Consider the following 22122-nt stretch of genomic DNA (forward strand, 5'->3'; position numbering starts at 1 on the left):
TTGGACTTCTAGACTTCAGCAGCCCTTAGAAACATCAGTTAAGGGAATCATCCCTTTAGTTTTAGGGCCCGATAGTCATTACACCAACCCAGAAACTTTAAGAAATAAAGGTTTTGAGTTTTGAAAACGTATCTTTGAGTCTGTGTCTCTCTTGATACCATTCCTGTCTCACACAGGTCTGTCGTAACGAATGCATTCGTAACGAATGCAGTGGCACTTAAAGACCTTATTAATGTGTTAAATTTAGACTGTCTCTTTATACCAAACATGATTTTCAGCTAATTCTGTTTCACAGTTTCGTTTGCTTTTTCCTTCAAACATTTAGATGAAAACGGAAAATCGTGAGCAGCAAAAAGGAGGGGGCGGCGGTTATTGTTTTTAGATCTGCACTCACACTATCCAACTTTCACAGTCTGAACTGGGAGGAGTTATCCCAGGTTTTTGCCTGTACTTTATCCACTTCACCGAATGAGTCCAATGTCCATGTGGGGGTGCTCATTTGCTACCGACCACAAGACCCTATCTGGTCCTTCTTCGACAATTTAGAATTGTATCTTTGCTCAGATTGGTGATTTTGAGTTGGTGGGCGTGCCAATGTTAATGTCTGGTGCAATGTTCCAGATGATCCAGAATGCCTTATGCTGAATGAAGTACTTTTGGCACATGATTTATCTTGATTAACCACATTGGCCTCTCACAACTTGGGACATTGCCTGGATTTAGATTTTAGAGGGTTGAGTGCAACTCACCAGGAAAATATCACAGTGAAATGGTATGACCATTCAGTTGTATTTCCCATTCTTCTTTGCTCAGAAGCTTTGCAGTGTTCCAATTAATGATGCGTGCCAATGTTAATGTCTGGTGCAATGTTCCAGATGATCCAGAATGCCTTATGCTGAATGAAGTACTTTTGGCACATGATTTATCTTGATTAACCACATTGGCCTCTCACAACTTGGGACATTGCCTGGATTTAGATTTTAGAGGGTTGAGTGCGACTCACCAGGAAAATATCACAGTGAAATGGTATGACCATTCAGTTGTATTTTCCATTCTTATTGATCATGGGGTTTTTCCTAAGGCTGCCGTGACAAATTCCATTCTTTTTCGTAGTAAGAAAGACCTTGACGCCATCAGAGGATCCCAATTACTTGCAGAATTAATACGTTATTCCATTAACACTAATAGTGACAAATACTATTAGACCAATATGATGCACTTAAAGAGAGTTGCTGTGATGTAGGAGCACCTGGGAAAACCAGAAAGTGAATTAAGAATAAAAATAACCCTTGGTTTTCAGACTCTCTATAAAATTAAAGCAAAATGATCATAAAAAAGAGAAAATCTGGCTTGAAACCAAGTACATTAACGACTGCCAAATTGGCATTGGCGGCCTATAAACAGGGAATCTTTATTTTAAAATCACTGTTTTTTCAAAGACAGATTGACTCCTCAAAGACAGATTGACTCCTCTCAGAAAATCATTGTAAATAACTCTTTGCTATAATAAGGAATCTAACATCACCTGAATGTGCTTCACTCAGTTACCCTCCCTCATACTCTGGCAAATGAGTTCAACTCATTTTTTATGTTAAAGTTAACTCTTTCCGTTTGAATATTGATCTACAAAAATCTTATTCACAGTTTCCTGTGCAAAAGTTAGATTCTTTAATAACATCCACTCCCCTATCGTCCTGTTTTGCGTTTTTTATTGTAAAATCAAACGATATTGAAACCCCGATTCAAAAATCCGAACCAATGAATCACGATTATGATCCCATACCAGCTAATTTGGCAGTGCAACATGCTTCATTGCTCAAATTCTTTTGACAGATTTCGTGAGTGCTGCACTATCACAGGGAAGCATACCTCAAGAACTTAAAATATCTTTTCTTACACCACTATTGGAGAAACTTTGGATCATCAAGTTCTTGCAAATTACTGCACAATTGCAGGTCTGTCCTGGCCCTCGAAGATCCTGGAAAAAGTAGTCACCACACAGTTGCAGAACTATTTGGAAGAAAACTTAATTCTTGATAACTTCCAATCTGGTTTTAGACATGGCCATGGAACCGATAAAACAAGTACACAATAAAACAAGTAAGACTGGGGCTTGCAGAGCACCAATACACATGAATCACGTGACATAACACGTGGTCCAATATAAACAAGCTCAAAAAAGCGCTTGTATTAAATAAGGACAGTGTTCAAAAACCGCATTGCCACGGTTATCGACCAGAAACACATACTGTCCCTGAATTGGGTACGGTGGAGTGCCCAAACCAAGACAATAGTTGCAAGGCAGAAAACCACAAAGATAGCCAAAGGGCTAAAAAGCTGGCTCTCAAGCTACGGCATGCCATTCTTCCTGGGCATTCAGGCCCAGTGTATGACTTTGTGTGTTGAATATCCACCACTGTTCCCTTCGGGATAATTTTGTGGCTATGGCATAATGGTTGTTGTTAGCTGTAGTGGATCCGCACTGGCAACAATTGCCACATGGGTAATTCCCAGTAACCCTTTCCATTCCCCACATCTCAGTGATGGTTTTAGGTGCCCGAGTGGTCTGCCTGAGATAACCAACTCTTCAAATTCCTGCCCTTTTTAAAGGCATACATAGGATGTTCCAAATTGGACATATTCATTTGAAGTAGATGCCAATGCTTGGCAATTACCTTCTTAATTTTGGCATGGTGAGTGCTATAAGTCATAGCGCAAACCATGCGCGATTGGTTCTGGGTATTGCGAGTGTTTTTGGCCAACAGTACTTAGCGATGTTGGTGTCTTGCCCTTTTACGGGATGTCGCAATATGTGAGCTGGATAACCTCTCTGAGATAATCTGTTCTCTATAATGTTAGATTGAGACACAGTCTTTCTTAGCTGTGCAGTTCCTCCTAGCTCTTAGAAATTGACCGTAGGGAATGCTTTCCCTTAAAGATTGCGGATGAAAACTATCAAAGTGGAGGATCGTGTTTCGGCCTGTAGTCTTGCGGAAAAGATCCACTATGATAGCACCGTCCTGAGTTTTAAGTATCAGATCCAGAAATTAGATCGACATACTGTCTGCAGACATAGTAAACTTGAGGTGGTCATTTAATGAATTAATCCAAGTCAGAAATTGTACATGGTCTCCCTTAGTTTTGTCCCATACGATAATAATATTGTCTATGTATCTTTTATAGAAAAGAATTGATTGAAAAAAGGGATTAAAGATGTCAAATATGGAGACCTTCTCGAAAGCCCACATAAAAAGGGTTGCGTAATTTGGGGCAAATGCTGCACCCATCTCAGTACCTTTAACTTGTAGGTAGAAACTCTCTTTAAACCTAAAGTAGTTCTTGGTCAGGGCAATTTTAAGCAGATCCACAATGAATTCACTTGGAACCAACTGGGGATCATCTCTGAGATCCAAGAAGCATTTGATAATGGGCAATGGCTCTGACTGAGGGATATTCGAGTATAATGATTCAACATCAAGTGTGATGAACAAGTTTTTGTCTGGATCAAAAGGTAAACCTTCCAATTGCACAATGGCATCGGTGGTATCAGCCAAATAGGTAGGTGTACTGGCTGCCAAGGGTTTAAGAAAGTAATCCATATATTTTCCTAAAGGTTCTAAAATGGAACCACAAAGGGACACTATCGGTCTACCCGGGGGATTAAGTATATTCTTGTGGATTTTTAACAAGATCTAAAACAAGGGAACACGTGTTCCTTTACCAGTTACCAGTTTCCTGTTTGTTCTATTATTGAACTGCCACATTTGGAAATAAAGAATCCTTTTTCCTGCCATTTTTAGGATTTAACAAGCATATGAATGTATTTCTAAATCATTCAGACTTGTTCAGTTGACCAGAATTTTTCACTCAATAGATTCCCGTCTCCCGAGTGTGTCCAATTCACTGGCACTGATCTAGATATAATTGGGGATGATTGTGATCGCTCTCCAATTTGCGATTTGGCATTGGGTTCTTAGCAGTCTTTTTTGGAAATTAGTATTTGCTTCACATTATGCACTTTATTTGTGTTTATAATTGTATGTCATATATTTACTCTTATTCATGTATGAGCTTTAACTTATTTAATAATCATTTTAATGTTTCTAATCTAATGAAGACATTTATTTAAATAATACTGTTGTGATTCATGTGCAGTGATCTGCGGGGTTGAGGGTCCGTTCCCGACTCCGCTGGTGGGATTGTCCTCCTTTCAGTGTACTTACTTGTATATTCGCTGGCTTGATTCTTGTGCTTTGTTGCTAGTTGCTTCCCCTCTTGCCAGCGACGTAGGGGGTACCCATCTATTATATTGTTGTTCCCCAGGGGTCTAACCTTTTGCCCCGGCTTTTTATACCTGGCAACTCTTGCCTACTGCATTCCCATGTTCTACTCAAATTTCCAGTGTTATGCTGATGTTAGACAGAAACCTGTGCAGTTCCCTTAGGGACCACTGCAAAAGACTTTACAGGTGTTTGGCAGTAAACCCACTTGGTAGCAGTCTGTACCACACAGATTCACTTGGTAGCTGTGGCTGAGCAGTCAGACTTCCCTCAAGAAGAGTTAGGCTGTATATAGAGTATACACAATAGGTACAGAGATACAGTAGCACAAGCAAACACTGACCAGAGCTTTGGTGTAAAAGTATATAATTATTTATTTAAAGACACACTTGTAAATTACACTAGCATAAAGAGAAAAGTAAATTCAGCACACAGTCACTATTATATATATACAACCCTAATTGCTTATAAGACAACTCTTAGTGAGAAACACCACTTATTTTCAGACAGAGGTGAGCGCTTAACATAAGATGGCACTCTAATAAGTTATTAAAAATGGAGGGAAAAAGGCAGAGTTATGGAAGCACACACATTTCAATACTTTTTAAAGAATCACGGTAAGACAGGATAGGTAGAGTTCTACTGGAGAGCAAGGAAGTCAATTGCAAGGCCCACGCTTGGAGAGAGCAAGCAGGAAGGGGTCCAGGTTCACACAGTGGGGTTATGCCCAAAGAGTCTTGTAGATAGTTTGCACACAAAGAATGAAATTAAAGTCAGGAAAAGTTAGCTAGGTTGTCCCAGGCCAGCCCAGGTTAGAAAGTCGAGGCTTTACTGTCACCCCGAACGATCTGTCGCAAGGAAAGCCAGGCGGGTCACAGTACCTTAAGTGTGAAGGAAGCTCCAGCGGGGGCAGTTGTTCCTGGCAGCGGGTGCAAGTCGGTGTTTCGTCCAGAGGAAGAGGATGTCTCGCAGTGGAGGAAAGATGAAGGTTGTTGCACTGCCAGGGAAGAAACCAGCCGCGGAGTTCTTCGGCTAAAAAGGTACTACCATTCTCTTCGCGGTAGTGGTAATCCGTGGTGTTCCGGTTGCCGGGGTGCATGGCATGGGCAAGGCGGCCACGAGATGCTCCAGGAAGGGGAAAAGAAGGCAAAACTGGTTATCCCCACCAATCAAAGGAAGAAGACTCTCCGGACTGGAGATCTCCTCTGTCGTCGGGAAAAGTGGTGAGACGGTTCAGCAGGGCTCCACCGGTGGTGTCGTCGTTGCAGGTCGGCTCAGCCTCTCCCTCCTCGGATTCTTAGGTCCTGTGGCGACTTCTGAAGTTCCAGTCCCCAAAGCCCTGCTTTTATGCAGCAAACACCCATTCATTCAGCCTAGCTGTCAATCAAACATGCTAAGTGGTGAGCCGGCCGGCTCACCACTTGAGCCAATCACACAAGAGTGCGACTTGAGTTGTCAAGGCAACTCAGTCCAGGGTGCCTAAACCCCCTCCCACATCCCCTGTGGTACCCAGACAGAGTGGCACTACTTTTGGAGGCTTCTGTGGAGAAGCCCGCCAAAAAGTGGAACAAAGGGCTCGACTTGGGTTGGAGTCACAGAAGAGAATACAAACGCCATTTTAGAACCGAGTTCTGGCAAAAAATACCAACCGGTGAATTAATATCAAATAAATAAACCGGGTGTATGTTCGAGGCTATAAGAATTAAATAATTAAAGTTGATAGCCTCAAACAATGGGAAAATCCCATAGAGATCTATTCGCGGTCGAATATAAAAAGTAGTATCCACTGCCACCAGCCAAAACTCGATCAGGGGGGACGGAGACGTGCCCCCTCGAACAACAGACCCCGGGGCAATCGAATTACCCCGACCAGTACGTCCACAATATGATGGTTTGTACTGGTTTTGGTTCATAATTTGTGACTAGTAAAGCCAATGGTGACTTTACATGCCCTCGGAGACAGTAGTCAGTCCCAGGGTATGGAGTCTGTTTGGGGGTCGCTACGACCCCCCTGGGTTACGGCACGGAGGGTGCTGTGTAACCCACATCAAAAACACATGAGACCCTATGGAGTAAAAGACCCCATAGCCCATAAAACACATGGAAAGACAAAGGAACACCTCAAATCATGTCTAAGAGTGGGAGTAAAAGAGTCTCGCTCTTAGAAGGAGAAAAAAATAAACCCCAAAAATCCAGCAAAGCTGCTGGGGGACTCACTGGGTTTGGGAAATTAGCCTTTACAGAGAATTCTCCCTAACAGCTGATGACACCCAACTCATTTTCAGGCTTCCTTCAGCCACCTCCTCTCCTTCCCTCATCTCTGAGGCCTAATCGCCATTCAAAATTGGTGTGTTGCCAATGATCTTTGTCTAAATGCCAACAAGACTGAAATCCTCCTCATTGGTACACCTACACCATCCTTTCCCCTCACTCTCCTAACCCTACCTGTGAGGCTAAGAACCTTCGGGTCATCTTTCACTCCGCACTTTCCTTCTCCGTGCACATCTCTGACTTCTCTAAAAAGTCTATTTATTGCACCTCCTTAGAGGTACTCTGCCTTACCTCTCCTTCCCCCACAAGCTCGCTGTCTCCTAAGCTCTGGCTCTCTCTAGGTTGGACTACTGTAACAGCCTCTTTCTAAATCTACCTGCCTCCACCCTCCGCCCTTTACAACTAATCCAGAACAGGACTGCGAGACTTGTCCTTGGCCTCCAACCTTTGGGATCGTATGTCTCCAACTCTGAAATCCCTTCACTGGCTCACAGTGAATGCAAGAATTACGTTTAAAACCCTCTGTATTGTCCACAAGGCTTTCTGGGGCCTGGGTCGAAAATACCTTCAACTATTCCTCCGTAAATAACTCCCCTCTCAAGCCCTTCACTCTTCTACTTCTAACTCCCTCAGGGTCACTCGTTTTTCAAAGAAACGGGCTGGGGGTAGATCACTGTCCTCTGCTGGGGCCTCCCTTTGGAACAGCTTCCCAACCACCCTGAAACTTGATGAGAAACATCTCTGGTTCCGAAACCATCTCAAGACCTTCCTCTTCGCTTCTGCCTTTTCCCATCCTCTCTCTTGCTGATCTGTTTCTCTCTCGGCACTGTGCACCTGGCCACCCTCTGTTGATTCGAGCCCAGGTACCTGCTCACCCTGCCACCCACCTGCACTGCCTGCGAGCCACCCTTTGCACTGGGGTCTGTATCTGTACCCATACAGTCCCCCCTCCCACTTTCTCCTGCACTTATCAGTTATACCCTATCTGACAAATCTAGCACTTGCCACTTGCTGGCCGCACTACCACTGTCAATCGCCTTTATTTATTTTACTTATTGTTTCTTCTTTTATCTCCTATGTCCCGCACTTTCCATTTTATCCCCCCTTCCATGCACTTCCACCTTTTCCCTCTTCCATGCACTTGCTCGTTCTTAAATGTCACTGGGCCTAGAAAGATCGCTGTTTTGTTCTCCCTTGTTCCCGTCCCTTTGCCTGGTGGCGTTCTGAAACACTTGTGTACTAGCTCAATATAAATAGAATATCATGGATCGTGCCATGGTTGTGGGGACAATGGCTAATTCCAGACTCGATTAATTCAGCCCTCTTCTTCTAAGAGCACCAGCGAGCTAGCTACATCAACACCAGGTGGCTCCGAATGGGAATTATACTAAAATGTTGCCCATATCACTGCGACTCTACCGTTACTGCGACTTTTCGCTTTTCTATTATTCTGACCTACTGCCACCTTTTAAATATATTGACTTGCTGTACTAGCGTCATTGTATTTGTGGCCAAAGCTGTCGGGCAATTTTCCGAGCCACTGCTCGGCTCTCTGTTCTTATTGCACTTTCATTTTCATGTTACTGACATTGCGGCGCTGCCGGCAAATCAATGAATCGGAGAGCAAGGCGGTCAGGCAATTTTGCATTCCTCTCCTCGTCTCTGTCTTCTAATCCCAGTTGTGTTTACTATGAAACCGACATTGCCACACTGCCAGCTGGTGATGGTATTTATGGCCAAAACTGATGTATTTCTTATCTTTTTTTACACTTTTTAATTTCCCATTCTTGAAATCATTCATCATGTATTAAAGATTATTTTATATTAAGAACAATTTTCAACATTTTATTTCCTTTAACAAAGTGTAAGACATATATTTCTGAGGCTTGTGGATTTGGTTAGATCACATGCTCTGCATAGTCCGACATCTAGTGGTAATCGCAGTGTATTACGAGATTTGTTTTCGAAAGTCAAAAACAGACGTCGACAGGGTGCGTTAGGAATACTATCCCTAGTGTGACGTGTACTGTAACCATGCTCCTTCATGCGTTGAGGTCCCTCAGATTGTTTTCCTCCATCGTGGTCGGTTGTAAGTTGCAGAGTTCCTTTCCAGTCTGATGCCTTTGACTAGTTCAAACTTTATTCGTAGACTTCTCTTTCTTTCTTTACTGTCAGCATTTGCTGCAGCGTCACCCAACTACTTGACGGCCCTCGATGGGCAACTCATCGTCAACGACTTCATTGAATCGAAGACCAGATTCTTCACGGACTTCTTCAGGCCTCTTCGGGCCTTGGCCCTTACAGTAGGGAGATAGGGGGGTGGTTTTCATACAGCTACTCCTTTTAGAGAATGTATACTCTGCTACCCCTTTTCCTTTTTTCTCGCCTAACTGCCCCTTCCATTCAAAATGGAAAATACACCTTTTACATCTTGCCTTGCCTGCCATAGAAAATTCATGTGGAAGGACACGCACCGAGTGTGCAATTAATGTCTCCATAGGGACCACCCTGAAAAGCTTTGCAAGTCCTGCAAACATTTACGCCCGAAAACTCTTAAGGACTGCCGGACCAAGCGCTGGGCCGTCCACGCAATGCAGGCAGAAGCCATCATCGACTTGATGAAGGATTCTAGTGAGGGCAGCATCGGTGTCCTTGGTGTCGGGCACCCAACTCCACTAAGCAGGCCTGCAGCTCCGTGACGGGGACGACACCCGGCAGCCATAGTACACACAAGTCCAAACACACCAATCACATAGCCTACGGCCTACATTCGACAAAATCGTTGAGCGTCGAGGCCCATGTGGTGTCTGTGGAAAAAAACTCTAGATCTTCCCTGTCCTCTGGGCCATCGCTTACGCTTTCGCCTCATGACAGCACTCCAAAACCGGTCCCCAAAGACGGTTCGGACATGTGCACAAAAAGGCCCTCCTTTCGCGTGCCGAAAACAGGCAGCGTAAGGCGCATCTGCGTCCCCTAAACTTGTGCGAAAATGCAAGAACTAATTAAAAAAACACGTCCCTGCTACCATGTTAATGACAAGGTCACTGAAAAAATTGAAATCCTTGATGCCTTTGTCTTCCCAAAGCTCTCAGTTTATAGGTTCCTCCTCCCCTGTTGACAAACTCTCAGGGGGCTATGCATGCATCACAAGGATCAGATACCCCCCCCCCAAGCCACTACCCTTCATGCTTTTCACTCTCATATGTCTGGACCCCTGAACAATTCAACAGAATTATGAAGAGGATGTCATACTTTGTTTACTTCATGGACAAACATCCAGAAGAACTAATGACCCTTAGAGAGGCCTCACGGTCAGGGGCTGCAAAACATCAACCCACTGCCAAGAAACCACATCTTGACCCACAGCCAAGCAATTCTGTCCTAGGTACCCCGGCCTCCACTTACCAAGACCCCCCTCATGACATGTATGGTATTTATCTCTCAGGGTCGCAAGACCCCGGCTCTCAAGGAGACCTATACAGTCAGGACCAGTACTATGATGACGACATCTAGGTCATCCAGTTGCCTGACCACCAAGATCAGTTTGCAGCAGATTCACCTGTAGATAATCCATTCCAATACAGCAAACTGCTGCTGTAGGCTGTCCAACATTTCAGTATTGACACACAAGACGCACAAGGAGATAAGGACTTTGTGGAGGAAATTCTTGGTGACAAGAAGTCTGACACTCAGTTTATCCCACTGTTACATTCTATACAGAGACGTATACAGCCCTCCTTACTTACACCTACCCACAAGGGCGGTGAACTCTAGAATTGAATAATTATTCAGGCCAGCGCCCACAGACCCCCTGTATATTAGGGGTCAGCTAAAACCTGACTCACTGGTCGTCACCCCTACCAGAAAGAGGGCTGGCACTCCTCTGGCATCGGCTGAAGCCCCGCCAGACAAGAAAGTAAAAGAATCTACACTTTCGGAAGGAAGGTTGCCTCCTCAGCGGTATATCAAGCTAGAATTGCAAATAACGCTACACTCCTAGCTAGTTAAGAATGCCACAACTGGGATGACTTGGAACATCAGGTTGAAGCGGTTCCAGAACCCCTAAAATAACAATTACTAAGCACCATCTTAGAGGGCAAGCAGGTATCTAACTGCATCCTTAAGAATAATTTTGATACAGCAGACAATACTGGCTAGATCATTGCAGAAGTCACACTCATCAAGTGCCACGCCTGGTTTTAAATTTGAGACACATGCCACCCTCCTTAACATGTCAGTGGAACTTTGTCCTTTTCGGCAAGGCTGTTTAAGACGCCCTCAAGAGCATGATGGAAGAGTATGACACTCTTAAATCCCTCTGCCAATTAACCAACAAACCCTACGTACAGCTGGGCTCTTCAAACTCCAGAAGGTTTTGGGGTCAGGGTTCACAACGCTCTTCCGGATACACTCAGGGCGGCCTTCAACTTGGGGCACATTGCAAGGACAATCTTCCTCTTCTGGTTTTCATAGAGGAAATAAAAGATCCAGAGGAAAAGGCAGAACCTCACCTGGGAGAGGCTCCAACCCTCCCAAACAATGACGCATCGATGCAGGTCCCCTCCCATGACAACCCAGTAGGAGGTCGAATTTCACACTTCACCCACGCAGGTGTGGGGATAACGTCAGACAAGTGGGTGGTGTCCATGTGGCAGGCGGGTATTGCATGGAACTTTTACAAAAGCCACCCAACCACCTGCCAAGACACAGAAAGACGACACCAGAAGAGCAGCGTATAAGTAAAGACAGGGCTGGAAAAGGACGCCATAGAGACTGTCCCAGCAAAACCGATAAACAAGGGTATTTATTCAACATACTTCCTTGTGCCAAAAAAAGACCTTTCCATGTGCCCAATACTAGATCTGTGCCCTGCAAACAAATATGTCAAGCCCCAAATGTTTTGGATGACCACACTTCAAGAGGTCATCCCCTCTTAAAACGGGGGGACTACATGGTAACATTGGATATGAAAGATGCATACTTTCATATTTCAATGCTCCCTGCACACAGAAAATATCTACAATTCAAAATAGCGGGAGTTCACTACCAGTTCAAGGTACTCCCCTTCGGCATCGCCTCAGCGCCAAGAGTATTCACAAAGGTGCTCGCAGTAGTGGCAGCACACCTGCGCAGAGTCAATCCCAATATGCTATTATCGGGATCACTGGGGAATCTCCTCAAATTTGCAAACAAAATACACAAAGGACAATAGACCTTCTTTTCAATGTGGGTTGCCCCATCAACGAAAAGATATCAAGTCTAGTCCCCAGCCAAATAAAATTTCTGGGAGCAATTCTAAAGACAAAAGAGGAGCTGGCTTTCCCGTCAAACGAGAAAGTGCAAAACATGCTTTTGCAAGTACCTGACTACAAGGCCGGGTGACCGATGACTGTATGCAAAGCAATGCGCTTGCTCTGAATGATGGCCTCATGCAGTCACTTTGTTCCACACGCGCGCATGCGCCCAATGCAAGAATGGTTAGCGAAACAATGGTCTCAGGCAAGCGGTCAGTGGGACGATCTAGTGGTTGTTTTGCTAACCCTGTTAACAGGCTCTTTACTGGTGGTCCAGGGACAACCGGCTAAAGTGAAAATCCTTCCGTGTTCCGCAAGCACAAGCAATACTAACTACAGACGCCTCACTCGCTGGATGGGGGGGCTCCCTTCCTCCACCACACAGCCCTCGGCCCGTGGACACGTGCTACAGCCCAAAGACACATCAACTTCCTGGAACATTTGGCAGTTCTCAAGGCTCTTTAAGACTTTCAGCAACATCTTTCAAAGCAAACAGTGCAGGTCCTCACAGACAGCACCACTGCCATGTTCTACATAACCAAGCATGGGGGGGAGGGCACACTCTCAAGGTCTGTCCAAACTATCCCCAAAAATATGTAAGTGGGCACTCAAGCGAACATGTTCCTTCCCTCAGTAGGGAAGGCACGGTATCCCAAGGATGACACTGACGCAACGGATATAAATGTTAGGTTTGGAGAAACTCCTATTTTGCCCATAGCTAAGATGGGAGTCGTCTCGACCATTAAACGATAAACAAATCAGTCCTAGTGGAGTCCGTCAAATCAAAATGGCGTATGCTAATAAAAACCCAATGCCTGCCCGATCTCTTGTACAAGAATTGTAAAAAAGGAGAAATGTATGCAAAGGAAAAATCACTGTTCAAAAGAATAAAGTTAGTTGAACCATCTCTCCTCCGTACGTTAAACCTCACGGAGTAAGGCTTTCCTTGTAGGCAGGATGACACACTCTGGCTCGGTTTCTAACACTCTAAGCAGTTCCAAACAGTGGATTGAGCCCCCCCTGGCCTTCCACGTTAAAGTCTCTTTCTTGACTTTCAAAATTGTATTCCAACGCATGGTTCACAAAGGTCCCCCTCTGTCAGGCTCAGACCTCTCAAGTCAAAGTTCAACACAAACTTGCAAGGAGGCTCCCTTCCCCAAACTTATTGTACTTCGGGTCAACCTCAATCGGGCTCGGACCCCTTTCGGATGTCGAAGACCTTCCAATGTGCCTGGCTCTCTTTACAGACCACTGCAGGACCACTTCGATTAAAAGTTCACGTTTACTCTTGCTTAATTCACAGTTGCTGTTTGTTTCTTTTTTAGCTTCAAACAATGTACCTTTCACAGAAAGTTTCGAATGGGCTACTACCTTTAGACAGACAGCTCCTTTACTTAGTATCACTGATCTCACAGCTGCCTTTTACTTCAAAGTTCATTGACAGGTCTGCCTTTTTTTTCGCATCTCATCCACGCCTGTGAACCCTTCACTTGTGATATGTATAATGTTGCTACTTCATCCGATTTAACACACACCGGTCTCTCAGGTCGCTTGCCAACTCACTGGCTGTGTGCGCTTCTTTCTTGTTTTGCTATTTCCAATTCACGAGTCATGGCTAGTGCTACATACAGGCTTGGCCTTGCCTAGCCCAACCCTGCCATTCACTCAGGAGGGTCACTTGCGTCTTTGAAACACATTGAAATCTTCACTCGTTGGATCTGGCCTTCTCCACGTGTCTTTCAAGGTCTGTGTAGGGCAACCACTTCCAGTAATGAACCCTTGGTGTTTTCGGCCGGCTGCTCTCATACCTTGGCCCGTTGCTCTGTCCCAGTAGGTGTGCCTTTGTCTGGAAGTTCTGCTCATACTCGTGTTCCGCCTTGCTCAGAGTGTGTCTTTAGATGTTGCCTTTTATTAGTCTAAGGAGAGCTAATTGGTATCAGTGTATGCACTTATTGTAAAGTGCCTGACTTTGCTTGACCCGATTAAAGGGACATGTCCAGTACGATGTGAGAGAGTTTGTTTGGTTACTCTGTCACCCTCTTCCTCTGCCCAGTATTTGTGTAAAAGGGGCAGGGGTTTGGGACTTCGGAAATTCCAACAAAATTGGATGGGGTCGAACAAAAAAGGGGGGAATACCGTGTCTCACCATCGGCTGCCTCATCCCCACTCCCTGATGACCCCTCACCCAGGTGATAATCCCGCACTGGTCCACCCCCTGGAACTGGATCCAAAAGCGATAGCCGTGTTTTGGCCACCTGGATGACAAGTTCCCGAGGACTAGCGGGTGAGACACCTTTTGGTTTCTCACATGCAGACAGTCCAATCAGATACCCTCTACCAGAAGAACACGAGTGGCAATATCCTAGACAGAATATTCTCCTAATGGGGTCATCCCCCGTTGGATTTGTTAGCCACAAGCCTAAACGCGCAATGCCCAGACTTCGCGTCCAGGTTTCCCCAACCAGGGTGCAAGGGGAACGCCATATGAATGAACTGATCTGTGCACAAGATGCACCATGAACAAGCAACTCTTATCCTGATTTCTCCTATGTGACTGAGACCACCTTGGTTTCCACATCTGCTCAAACTGGCGATGTGCGAACCAAACAAGGTTCCGTGTCCCTACAACATACTGAGACAACACAAGGGAGCATCCCTCCACCCTCGTCCTCAATCTAGGAACTTACAGCTTGGCTCCTGAAGTCATACATTTCGGCCACTTAAATCTTCCACAAAGGTGTATGGATATCCTAAAGGAGGCACGGACACCCAACACCAGACACTATTTCAACAAGTGGAAGAGATTTGTGCTATGGTGCAGGTCACAAACCTTAAACCCAATTGAATGTTCTCCAGCTAACATTCTACATTGCATGCTTTACCTACTAGACTCCGGCCTAGTATTCAACTCCATCAAAGTAAGCCTGGCGGCTCTGTCAGCTTACACCACTTCACAATGCAAGGTGTCCTTGTGGAAAGTTCCTGTCATTGAAGAATTCATGGAAGGTGTAAAGAGGCGATACTCTACCTTCTTTAACCCTCCACCAGGTTGGGATCTTAATGTCATGCTCTCCAAACTCATGGGTCTGCCCTTTGAGCCTATGCACAAAGCCTAAAACATTTGACTTACAAAACTGCATTCCTGGTAGCCATCACCTCTATAAAACGGTTCAGTGAACTACAAGCTTTGTCCTTAAAAGACCCTTTCATCATAATATACAAAGACAAGGTGTCCCTCAGAACACATCCTAGGTTTTCACACAAGTTCATTTAAAAGTTTCATGTTAATCAATCAATAGAACTTCCTACCTTCTTTCAAAATCCATCCAACTCCAGTGAAAGAAGCCTCCATGCACTTGATGTACGGAGGCCGGTCTTGTACTATGTGAACAATACTAAACTCCTAAGGAAAACAGATCAACTCTTTGTTTCCATACCACCTGGGAAAGAGGGCGATCACATATCAAAAAACACCATCTCCAAATGGATAGTCCAGTGCATACAGCTCCCTATCCAAAAGTATTTTACCTTTCACTCCCAGGGCTCAATCTACCAGAGGTACCGGAGCTACCTTAGCCTTCATTGCAAACGTTCCTCTAGATGCCATTTGCAAAGCTGCTACATGGAGTTCCATTCATGCTTTCACACAGCATTATTGCATTGATTTCACTCTAAAGCAGATTCACAGGTGGCACAAGCGGTTCTAAAAACTCTATTTACTGATGCACCGCCTCACATCCCACCTCCTTCTCCAGATACTGCTCGCTAATCTATGCAGAGCATGTGATCTAAGCAGATCCACAAGCCTCAGAAGGGATACATTACTCACCATATTTTTGATGCTTGTATCTGCTTAGATTCACATGCACCCACCCTTCCTCCCCTACTGCAGTCGAGGCACATAGATGTTTCTGGTTTATCACTGTTTCTGCTTTATCACATCTGTACTCATGCTACACTTCATGCAACCTCATGTTAGAAACAATCTGAGGGACCTTGATGCATGAAGGACCATGGGTACAGTACACATCGTACTAGGGATACTATTACTAACACGCCCTGTCGACGTCCATTTTAGAGTTTTGAAAACAAATGTTGTAATACTCTGCGACTACCACTAGATGTCAGACTATGCAAAGCATGTGAACCTAAGCAGATACAAACACCACAGGAGGATAGCTCAGGGGCAACGTGCTCGCCTTGGAAGCAAAACCACACGGAGCAACACAAGTTCGATCCCCGGGTCTGCGCTTAGAAACCTCTGGGTATTAAGTGTGTTATAAATAACCTGTCATATCATATCACCAGAAATATGATTACGATGAGTAATATGTCCCATACTTCTTTAAGAACAACACAATTAGGGTTCAAGGCATAGAAAATAGCTGGACGTTCCACTGAGACCAGTGGAAAGAAAGTTTCAAAAAAATGCTTCCTAACAGCAACCTTAAATGTTGTCCTCCATGACCACCTTAGCTGGCACAGGAATCCCCAACTATTCTTGAAAGCACAACTTTATGCCTATATCTGACTTACATCTTAATAAAGAGATCATCTTTGTCTTCAACCTCAGGCTGTGCTTTCCCTGCTGAGGAGACACTGCATAGCTTGGATGTTTCAGGGCATTTAAATTTGAACCTGAGAGAACTAAGCTGTTCAGGGCTACAGATCTTTTTTTTTTTTAATTGCGGTTTGTGTTTCTTGCCTCTGTCAAGAAAGAAACTAAGGCGTGGTGTCATGCTGAAAGGAGTGATATTTGGCAGGAAGAGGATACGCTCCATAGCGATGTGAAGGGTGAGGACAGGAGACGAGGGAGAGAAAGAGAAAACCAGGAGACAAGAGTGTGTAGAGAGGAACAGTGGAGTAGGTGGGGGGGCAAAGAGATGAGTCAGGTGTAGGAAGTGGAGAGTGAGGGAAATGGTTAAAAGACTCATCTGGAGGGGAAAGGGCATCAGGACAAGACGATCTTGCTAGGTCACATAGAAAGCCGCTGAGGGAGTCAAACAGAGAGGCCACAGATCTAGGCCGTCTCTACGAGAGGCATAGATCAGACAGTAGGGGCACCCTGGCTCTAGTGGATTGGTACTACATTACGACCTGTTGGAGTAGGGAGATTGGGTTAGAGAGGTGGAAGCCTCCTCAAAGATGGAGGGAAATGTGAACAGGGACGCCACCTAGAGTCTCAGCCACAATTGCTTGTTTTTTTAACACCATTTGTATAATAACTGAAAAGTGACTAGATTTGCCTTGTGGCTAATTAATCACCTTACCACTGTGCTGGGTATTCCATTACCTCCAGGATTAAAGAGAGCATTGATGATCTTTCAGAAACATGGCCCTGTCTTGAGAATTTGTAGAGCGATTCTGGGCCACCCTGAATACTTTTAGAAAACGCTATTCTTTCAATATTTCCTCTGGAAGTGATGCATCTTCTAGCTAAAAATTCTGTGCACCTTGTTAACTTGAACCTCGTCCAAGGGCGTAGAATCTGTTTAGTGTTGATCCCAACCAAGATGGGGAGGACCCTCCTTCAGTCCCCTTAAGCATATGTTGTGGTCTAAACAGTTGATGTATGGGGCAAAAAAACGTAGAGAACACAGGCTAAGTTTGAAGTCTTTGTTTAAAGGGGAAAGATATGTGCGCAAATCCCATTCTAAAAGATTTAATGTGACAGCATACCTTTTATAAATGTTCCTGGGTTTGCTTGGCGTGATATCCCAAACAGTCTCAGAAGGAAGGAAAGTTAGGAACTAGGGAGTGGGATACACCATTAAGATAATCATTTGTTTATAAAACACCAAAGTGTAAGGAAAAAAGTGAAATACAGGAAGGAGGCCTAGTCTGTCGGGTCGATGGACATTGCAAAATCTTTGTGAAAGTGTGCCTTGCATACAGCAAGGATACAAACCTGCTGGGTATAACGCTTTATGCATGCTGAAAGCTCAGTAAACTTTGATTGTTGTCACCATAGGTCATGCTGGTGGATGGATACCAAGGCCAGAAAGTACAGGATGTCAAGAAGCCTATCCAGAAGAAAATGATTGATGAAGTAGGTATCTGATTTATGCGTCATTATTTTGAGCTTTAATTGTTCTTTGATATTAATTGCAATTACAAGGGGGCTGGGTATAGAATAAGGTGCCCTCCATTAATTGTTATTTTGCCACAAAATGGTTATTTGACAATGATGTAGGCCATCCATCTACATGATCGGTGAACAGGGCAAATAAATAACTTCCCTATCCAATTGCTACCACATTCCAAGGATGGTGATTGCTTTTGAATATAGATTTATAGCCCTGTGATCTTACTTATCTATTGGCTTTGCTTTTCTCCTTACCCAACTTTCCCTCATCTTTATTCTTCTCAGGGTGATGCCATGGTGTATATGGAGCCAGAAAAGCAGGTCATGTCGCGATCTGCTGACGAGTGCGTGGTCGCCCTTTGTGACCAGTGGTGAGTGTTACAGAGTGAGCTGGGCTACAGTAGCAGAGGCAGAGGTTAGGTGGTCAGTTGATAAAACATATTCCAAAAAGCTGCTGAAATGGCAAAAGTTGCACTCTACAGGACCACATTACATAATCCATTCTGGCGCAATGGCCTCTCCTGCTGTTATGAATTTGTATGCATGTGTGGACTACACAATAACAAGTGTTTCTTTAATGCGGGTCAATCCATGGACTTTCTAGCACCAGGATATCTGGTGCATGTGTAGCACCCCATACACTGATCGGAAGATGGAGAGTCTGGAATGTGTTTTACTTAATTGTGCATACAGGGTCAGCCTGATCCCGTGGTGAAGTACGTACATTTCCAGAAGTGTACTTCCAAAATTGCCTAGCGTGGAGTCCAAGGTTATCCTGTGCAAGGAATGCACTAGCAATCGTATATGATGTTTATCCTGGAAGACTAGATGAGATGCACATTCAAATGCATCTTGTTGTAAAAACGACAAAAGGGGTGTTGTAAGAGAAAGCAACCATGCACTCAGTTGTCGGGTGAGGCTCAGCAGTAACACTGGGAACGTTGTATTAGAAAGTTTGATAAATGCATACGACTGCATCGCAGCAGAGGTGGTGGAGGCCTAATAAGCATCTGAATTAGTAATGACTTGGGTAGGCACACGAGTAATTCAATAAGAGAGCCTAGTTGGAGATTAAGGGAATTCGGTTGTGCTGGAGCAGGCAGTGGAATCTGAAGATTGTATGTGTTCTCTTATGTGCTTGACCGTGAGGTGCGTGCACGATTTTGCCCTTGAAAATATACCGCAGAAAGGTCAATGCGCAAGAGGCAGCTAAACTGTGCCCATTTCTTTAGTTTGTGGTAGTTATTGGACAAAGCAAAAGTAGTGCCGATTTCTTTTTTTTGTTTTGTTTTCTGGGTAACCAGACATGTTAAAAACATGAGGTAAGTCTTCTTTCGTGCGACTAATGCTCTGCTACGGGGAGAACCATGCTTTCTGCTTGACTTTGTTCATGGCTAGGGAACTTTAAAGCTTCGGCTGCTCTAGTTTCTGTTGAACCCTTTTTATTTTTTAATTTGCCTGAATTACCAAATCATTAACATTTTGACAGCTGAAGGAGCATTTTAAAAAACAAGACTTGCATTTCAGGAATGAGCGAAGATAAAAAGTAACTTTTTATTCAAGCAAAAAACATAGATTTAGAAGCTGTGACGTACTTGAAAATAGTCAACCCAACTTAATCACAAAGAATTAAATGAATCAAAAGGTGTAATTGGAATGCCTGACGTTTTTGGGTAGTACTGGTAGTTACACATTAAAGAAAAATCAAAATAAAAGAATGCTTTGGAATTATGGTAGCAAACGATTTGTTGAGAATGCTTGCTCTTTCGATTTGTCGCTAACAATAGCGATCTTCTCTTGTAGATCAGGCATGGGGAGTTGCCTTGATATTACACTCATGATGTATTAGTAGTTACAATATCAAAGTTTACCTCCTTGGTTTGCATTTCTGCTAAGGCTTTATGACTTTTAGCAATATATTGGCCACCCGGCGGATTGAAAATTGTTGAGTAGATATTATTAAAGTGTATATTTCCTATGGCTTTACATTTATTTGTATTGTGATCTTAGCCAAGTTTTAATTTGATGTGATATAATTTTCCTTTCCATTAATGAAAGAACCTTATCTCAAATGTATTTCCTTGGATGGAATCAAAGTTGCGTGCTTTCCAATGAAATACACATGATTTATTGTCTTTGCATATCAAGCATTAACTAAATACAGCATAAGAACTGCATAGTTTCGTTTTTATACGAATGCACTGTTTCTGTCAAGTTGTTGAACGTGCTCCATATTGACTGTTATGGATCACATAAATGGAGTGTTCTTGATACTAGCACCATTACACTAAAAAAGTGAAGTCTAAACTTTGTAAAGGTTGGCACCACAATTTTTCAGTGCATTTTAACACATGAATTAATACTGCAGACAGGTTGGAACCCTACATCCAGAAGGTAGTACTATACTAGGTATAAAGAAAATACTAAGTTGTGTACAGGGTTTTTTAGAATCTGCTGTAGTCTGGGGAAGACTTATGAGAAACCTAACTAAAGGTTCCACCAGTTTACAATTCGGTTTTTGACCAATTCTTTAAAGGTATTATAAGACTGAGCTGTCCAGATTAGACTCAAAGGAAGGCAGGCTTGGTGTTGAGGCACTGTTAACAAGAGCAAAGTCTGTTTAGGAACAGAGGTCTACACAGTTAAGTGCAAACATTTATTATTTATTGAATGCAGGAAAGCATAAAGTTCATCACAATGATAAGTAAAATCACTATTAAACATGTACATCCACAGATTGGTAAGACCACTACAGGTTAGCTACCGCTTTAGATTACAACACTGGTAATGGGTATTATAACTGTGGGGAAAAGGCTAAGAACAGTTCAGAAATCCTCAAGTAGTGTAGAAAATACTAAGGTAACAAGGACTCCACTTTAGAAGTACATCTCTAGCTTTGTTGTAGTTCATTTCTTTGCAAGCATGTGTTCATATCAAGCAGATTCTTGGCAAAAGTGACTGTGGAAAGGTTCAAAAGGTTTATCCCATCTATGGAGGGGGATAGACTACCAGTCCTCTGGCCCTAGGTGACCTAAGAGGGGATTCCTGACCCAGACTCCACTGCGTTTGGCGTGTTGAGGTAGCTACTTTTACCCTAAGCACTTTACGCCCAATGCAAGTTAGTAAGGTTAGGGGTGTGTAAAGAGATAAGTTATCTTGACCCCTGGACTCCGATTTAGAACTTTACAGAGGCCATGGGACATGGAATCGGTGGGGAGAACGAGGCTCACTGGCTGACTGCAGGGCCGCATGCAGCCCAAAAATCACTCGGGTCCCATGCAGAAAGCAGACATTAAGGTCAATATCAAGGAAAGTTGCAGAAAGACAAACTATATTAACAGTGGTTCTCTCAACATCCCTGACATTGTTACACGCCCAGCCATCTCCAGAGAATGCTTGCAGACCATAGTATAGGAACCACCAGCCCATCAACAACACTGAATCCCAACACGAGAACCAACCTCTGCACCTCTGGCTACTGCACTTACTTGACCTCCTGCAGCAACCTGGTCTCCATCCAGGTTGTTTTCTAACTTCATTCCTTTTACCAATTGAGATCTTCCATCCCTGGGGGCTGTGCCTGCAGCCCTTCTCACTAACCCCCTAACTTCGACTTGCACTGCATTTCAAATTCTTCAGTCCTTGTGGCATTCTTCCTCTTAAGGGTCATTGTTAGGTAAGATGTTCATATCAATGATAAATCTTCCTGACCTTTGTCATGCCCAGGCATTTTTACTTTGACTAGATAACTATTTTACCTTGTCCCTAGTTGAAGTAGTAACAATCAGGGCACTCGCTGGTTAAGTCTCTTTTTTAAAAAGTCTCTTGCCGCTGTGGGCCTGATGTATTTAAATAATAAAGAAAGAGTTATTTTTCACAGATACATTGGGGGATGTCTTGCCTGGACCCACTCTTAGGGGCGCAGATCCTTTGAAAGCTCTTTACTGACACCAGAAACTCGGATAGTTATCTTCTCTTGCTTTCGAGGGTCTGTCAGGTTCAAATATCAAAACAAAAGTTCAACAAAAAATATCTTCTCTGTATTAGGGTGATAGTTCTTCAACACTGGGTTCCCCTTCTTCCGGGCTCAGACCCCTCTCGAATATCACTTCTCTTTGTCTGGCTTGTCATACGCCTGAAAAGGCTTTCCCTCTTTTTATACTTTGGGTGTTGCCTTTTTCACCCCTGTGTC

General features: G+C 43.9%; 1 protein-coding gene across 1 annotated transcript in view; it reads left to right on the top strand.

Moving 5' to 3' along the window:
* LARS1 (leucyl-tRNA synthetase 1) overlaps positions 1 to 22122 on the top strand; it is an 860995-nt gene that overhangs the window by 386232 nt on the left and 452641 nt on the right. The window contains exons 15-16 of the mRNA XM_069652446.1: positions 17817 to 17894; positions 18216 to 18301. Coding sequence (XP_069508547.1) covers positions 17817 to 17894; positions 18216 to 18301 — 164 coding nt within the window. The remainder of the gene's footprint in view (positions 1 to 17816; positions 17895 to 18215; positions 18302 to 22122) is intronic.

The sequence above is a fragment of the Ambystoma mexicanum genome, chromosome 3p (genome assembly GCF_040938575.1).
Source record: "Ambystoma mexicanum isolate Mex_15411 chromosome 3p, UKY_AmexF1_1, whole genome shotgun sequence".
In the NCBI taxonomy this organism is placed as follows: Eukaryota; Metazoa; Chordata; class Amphibia; order Caudata; family Ambystomatidae; genus Ambystoma; species Ambystoma mexicanum.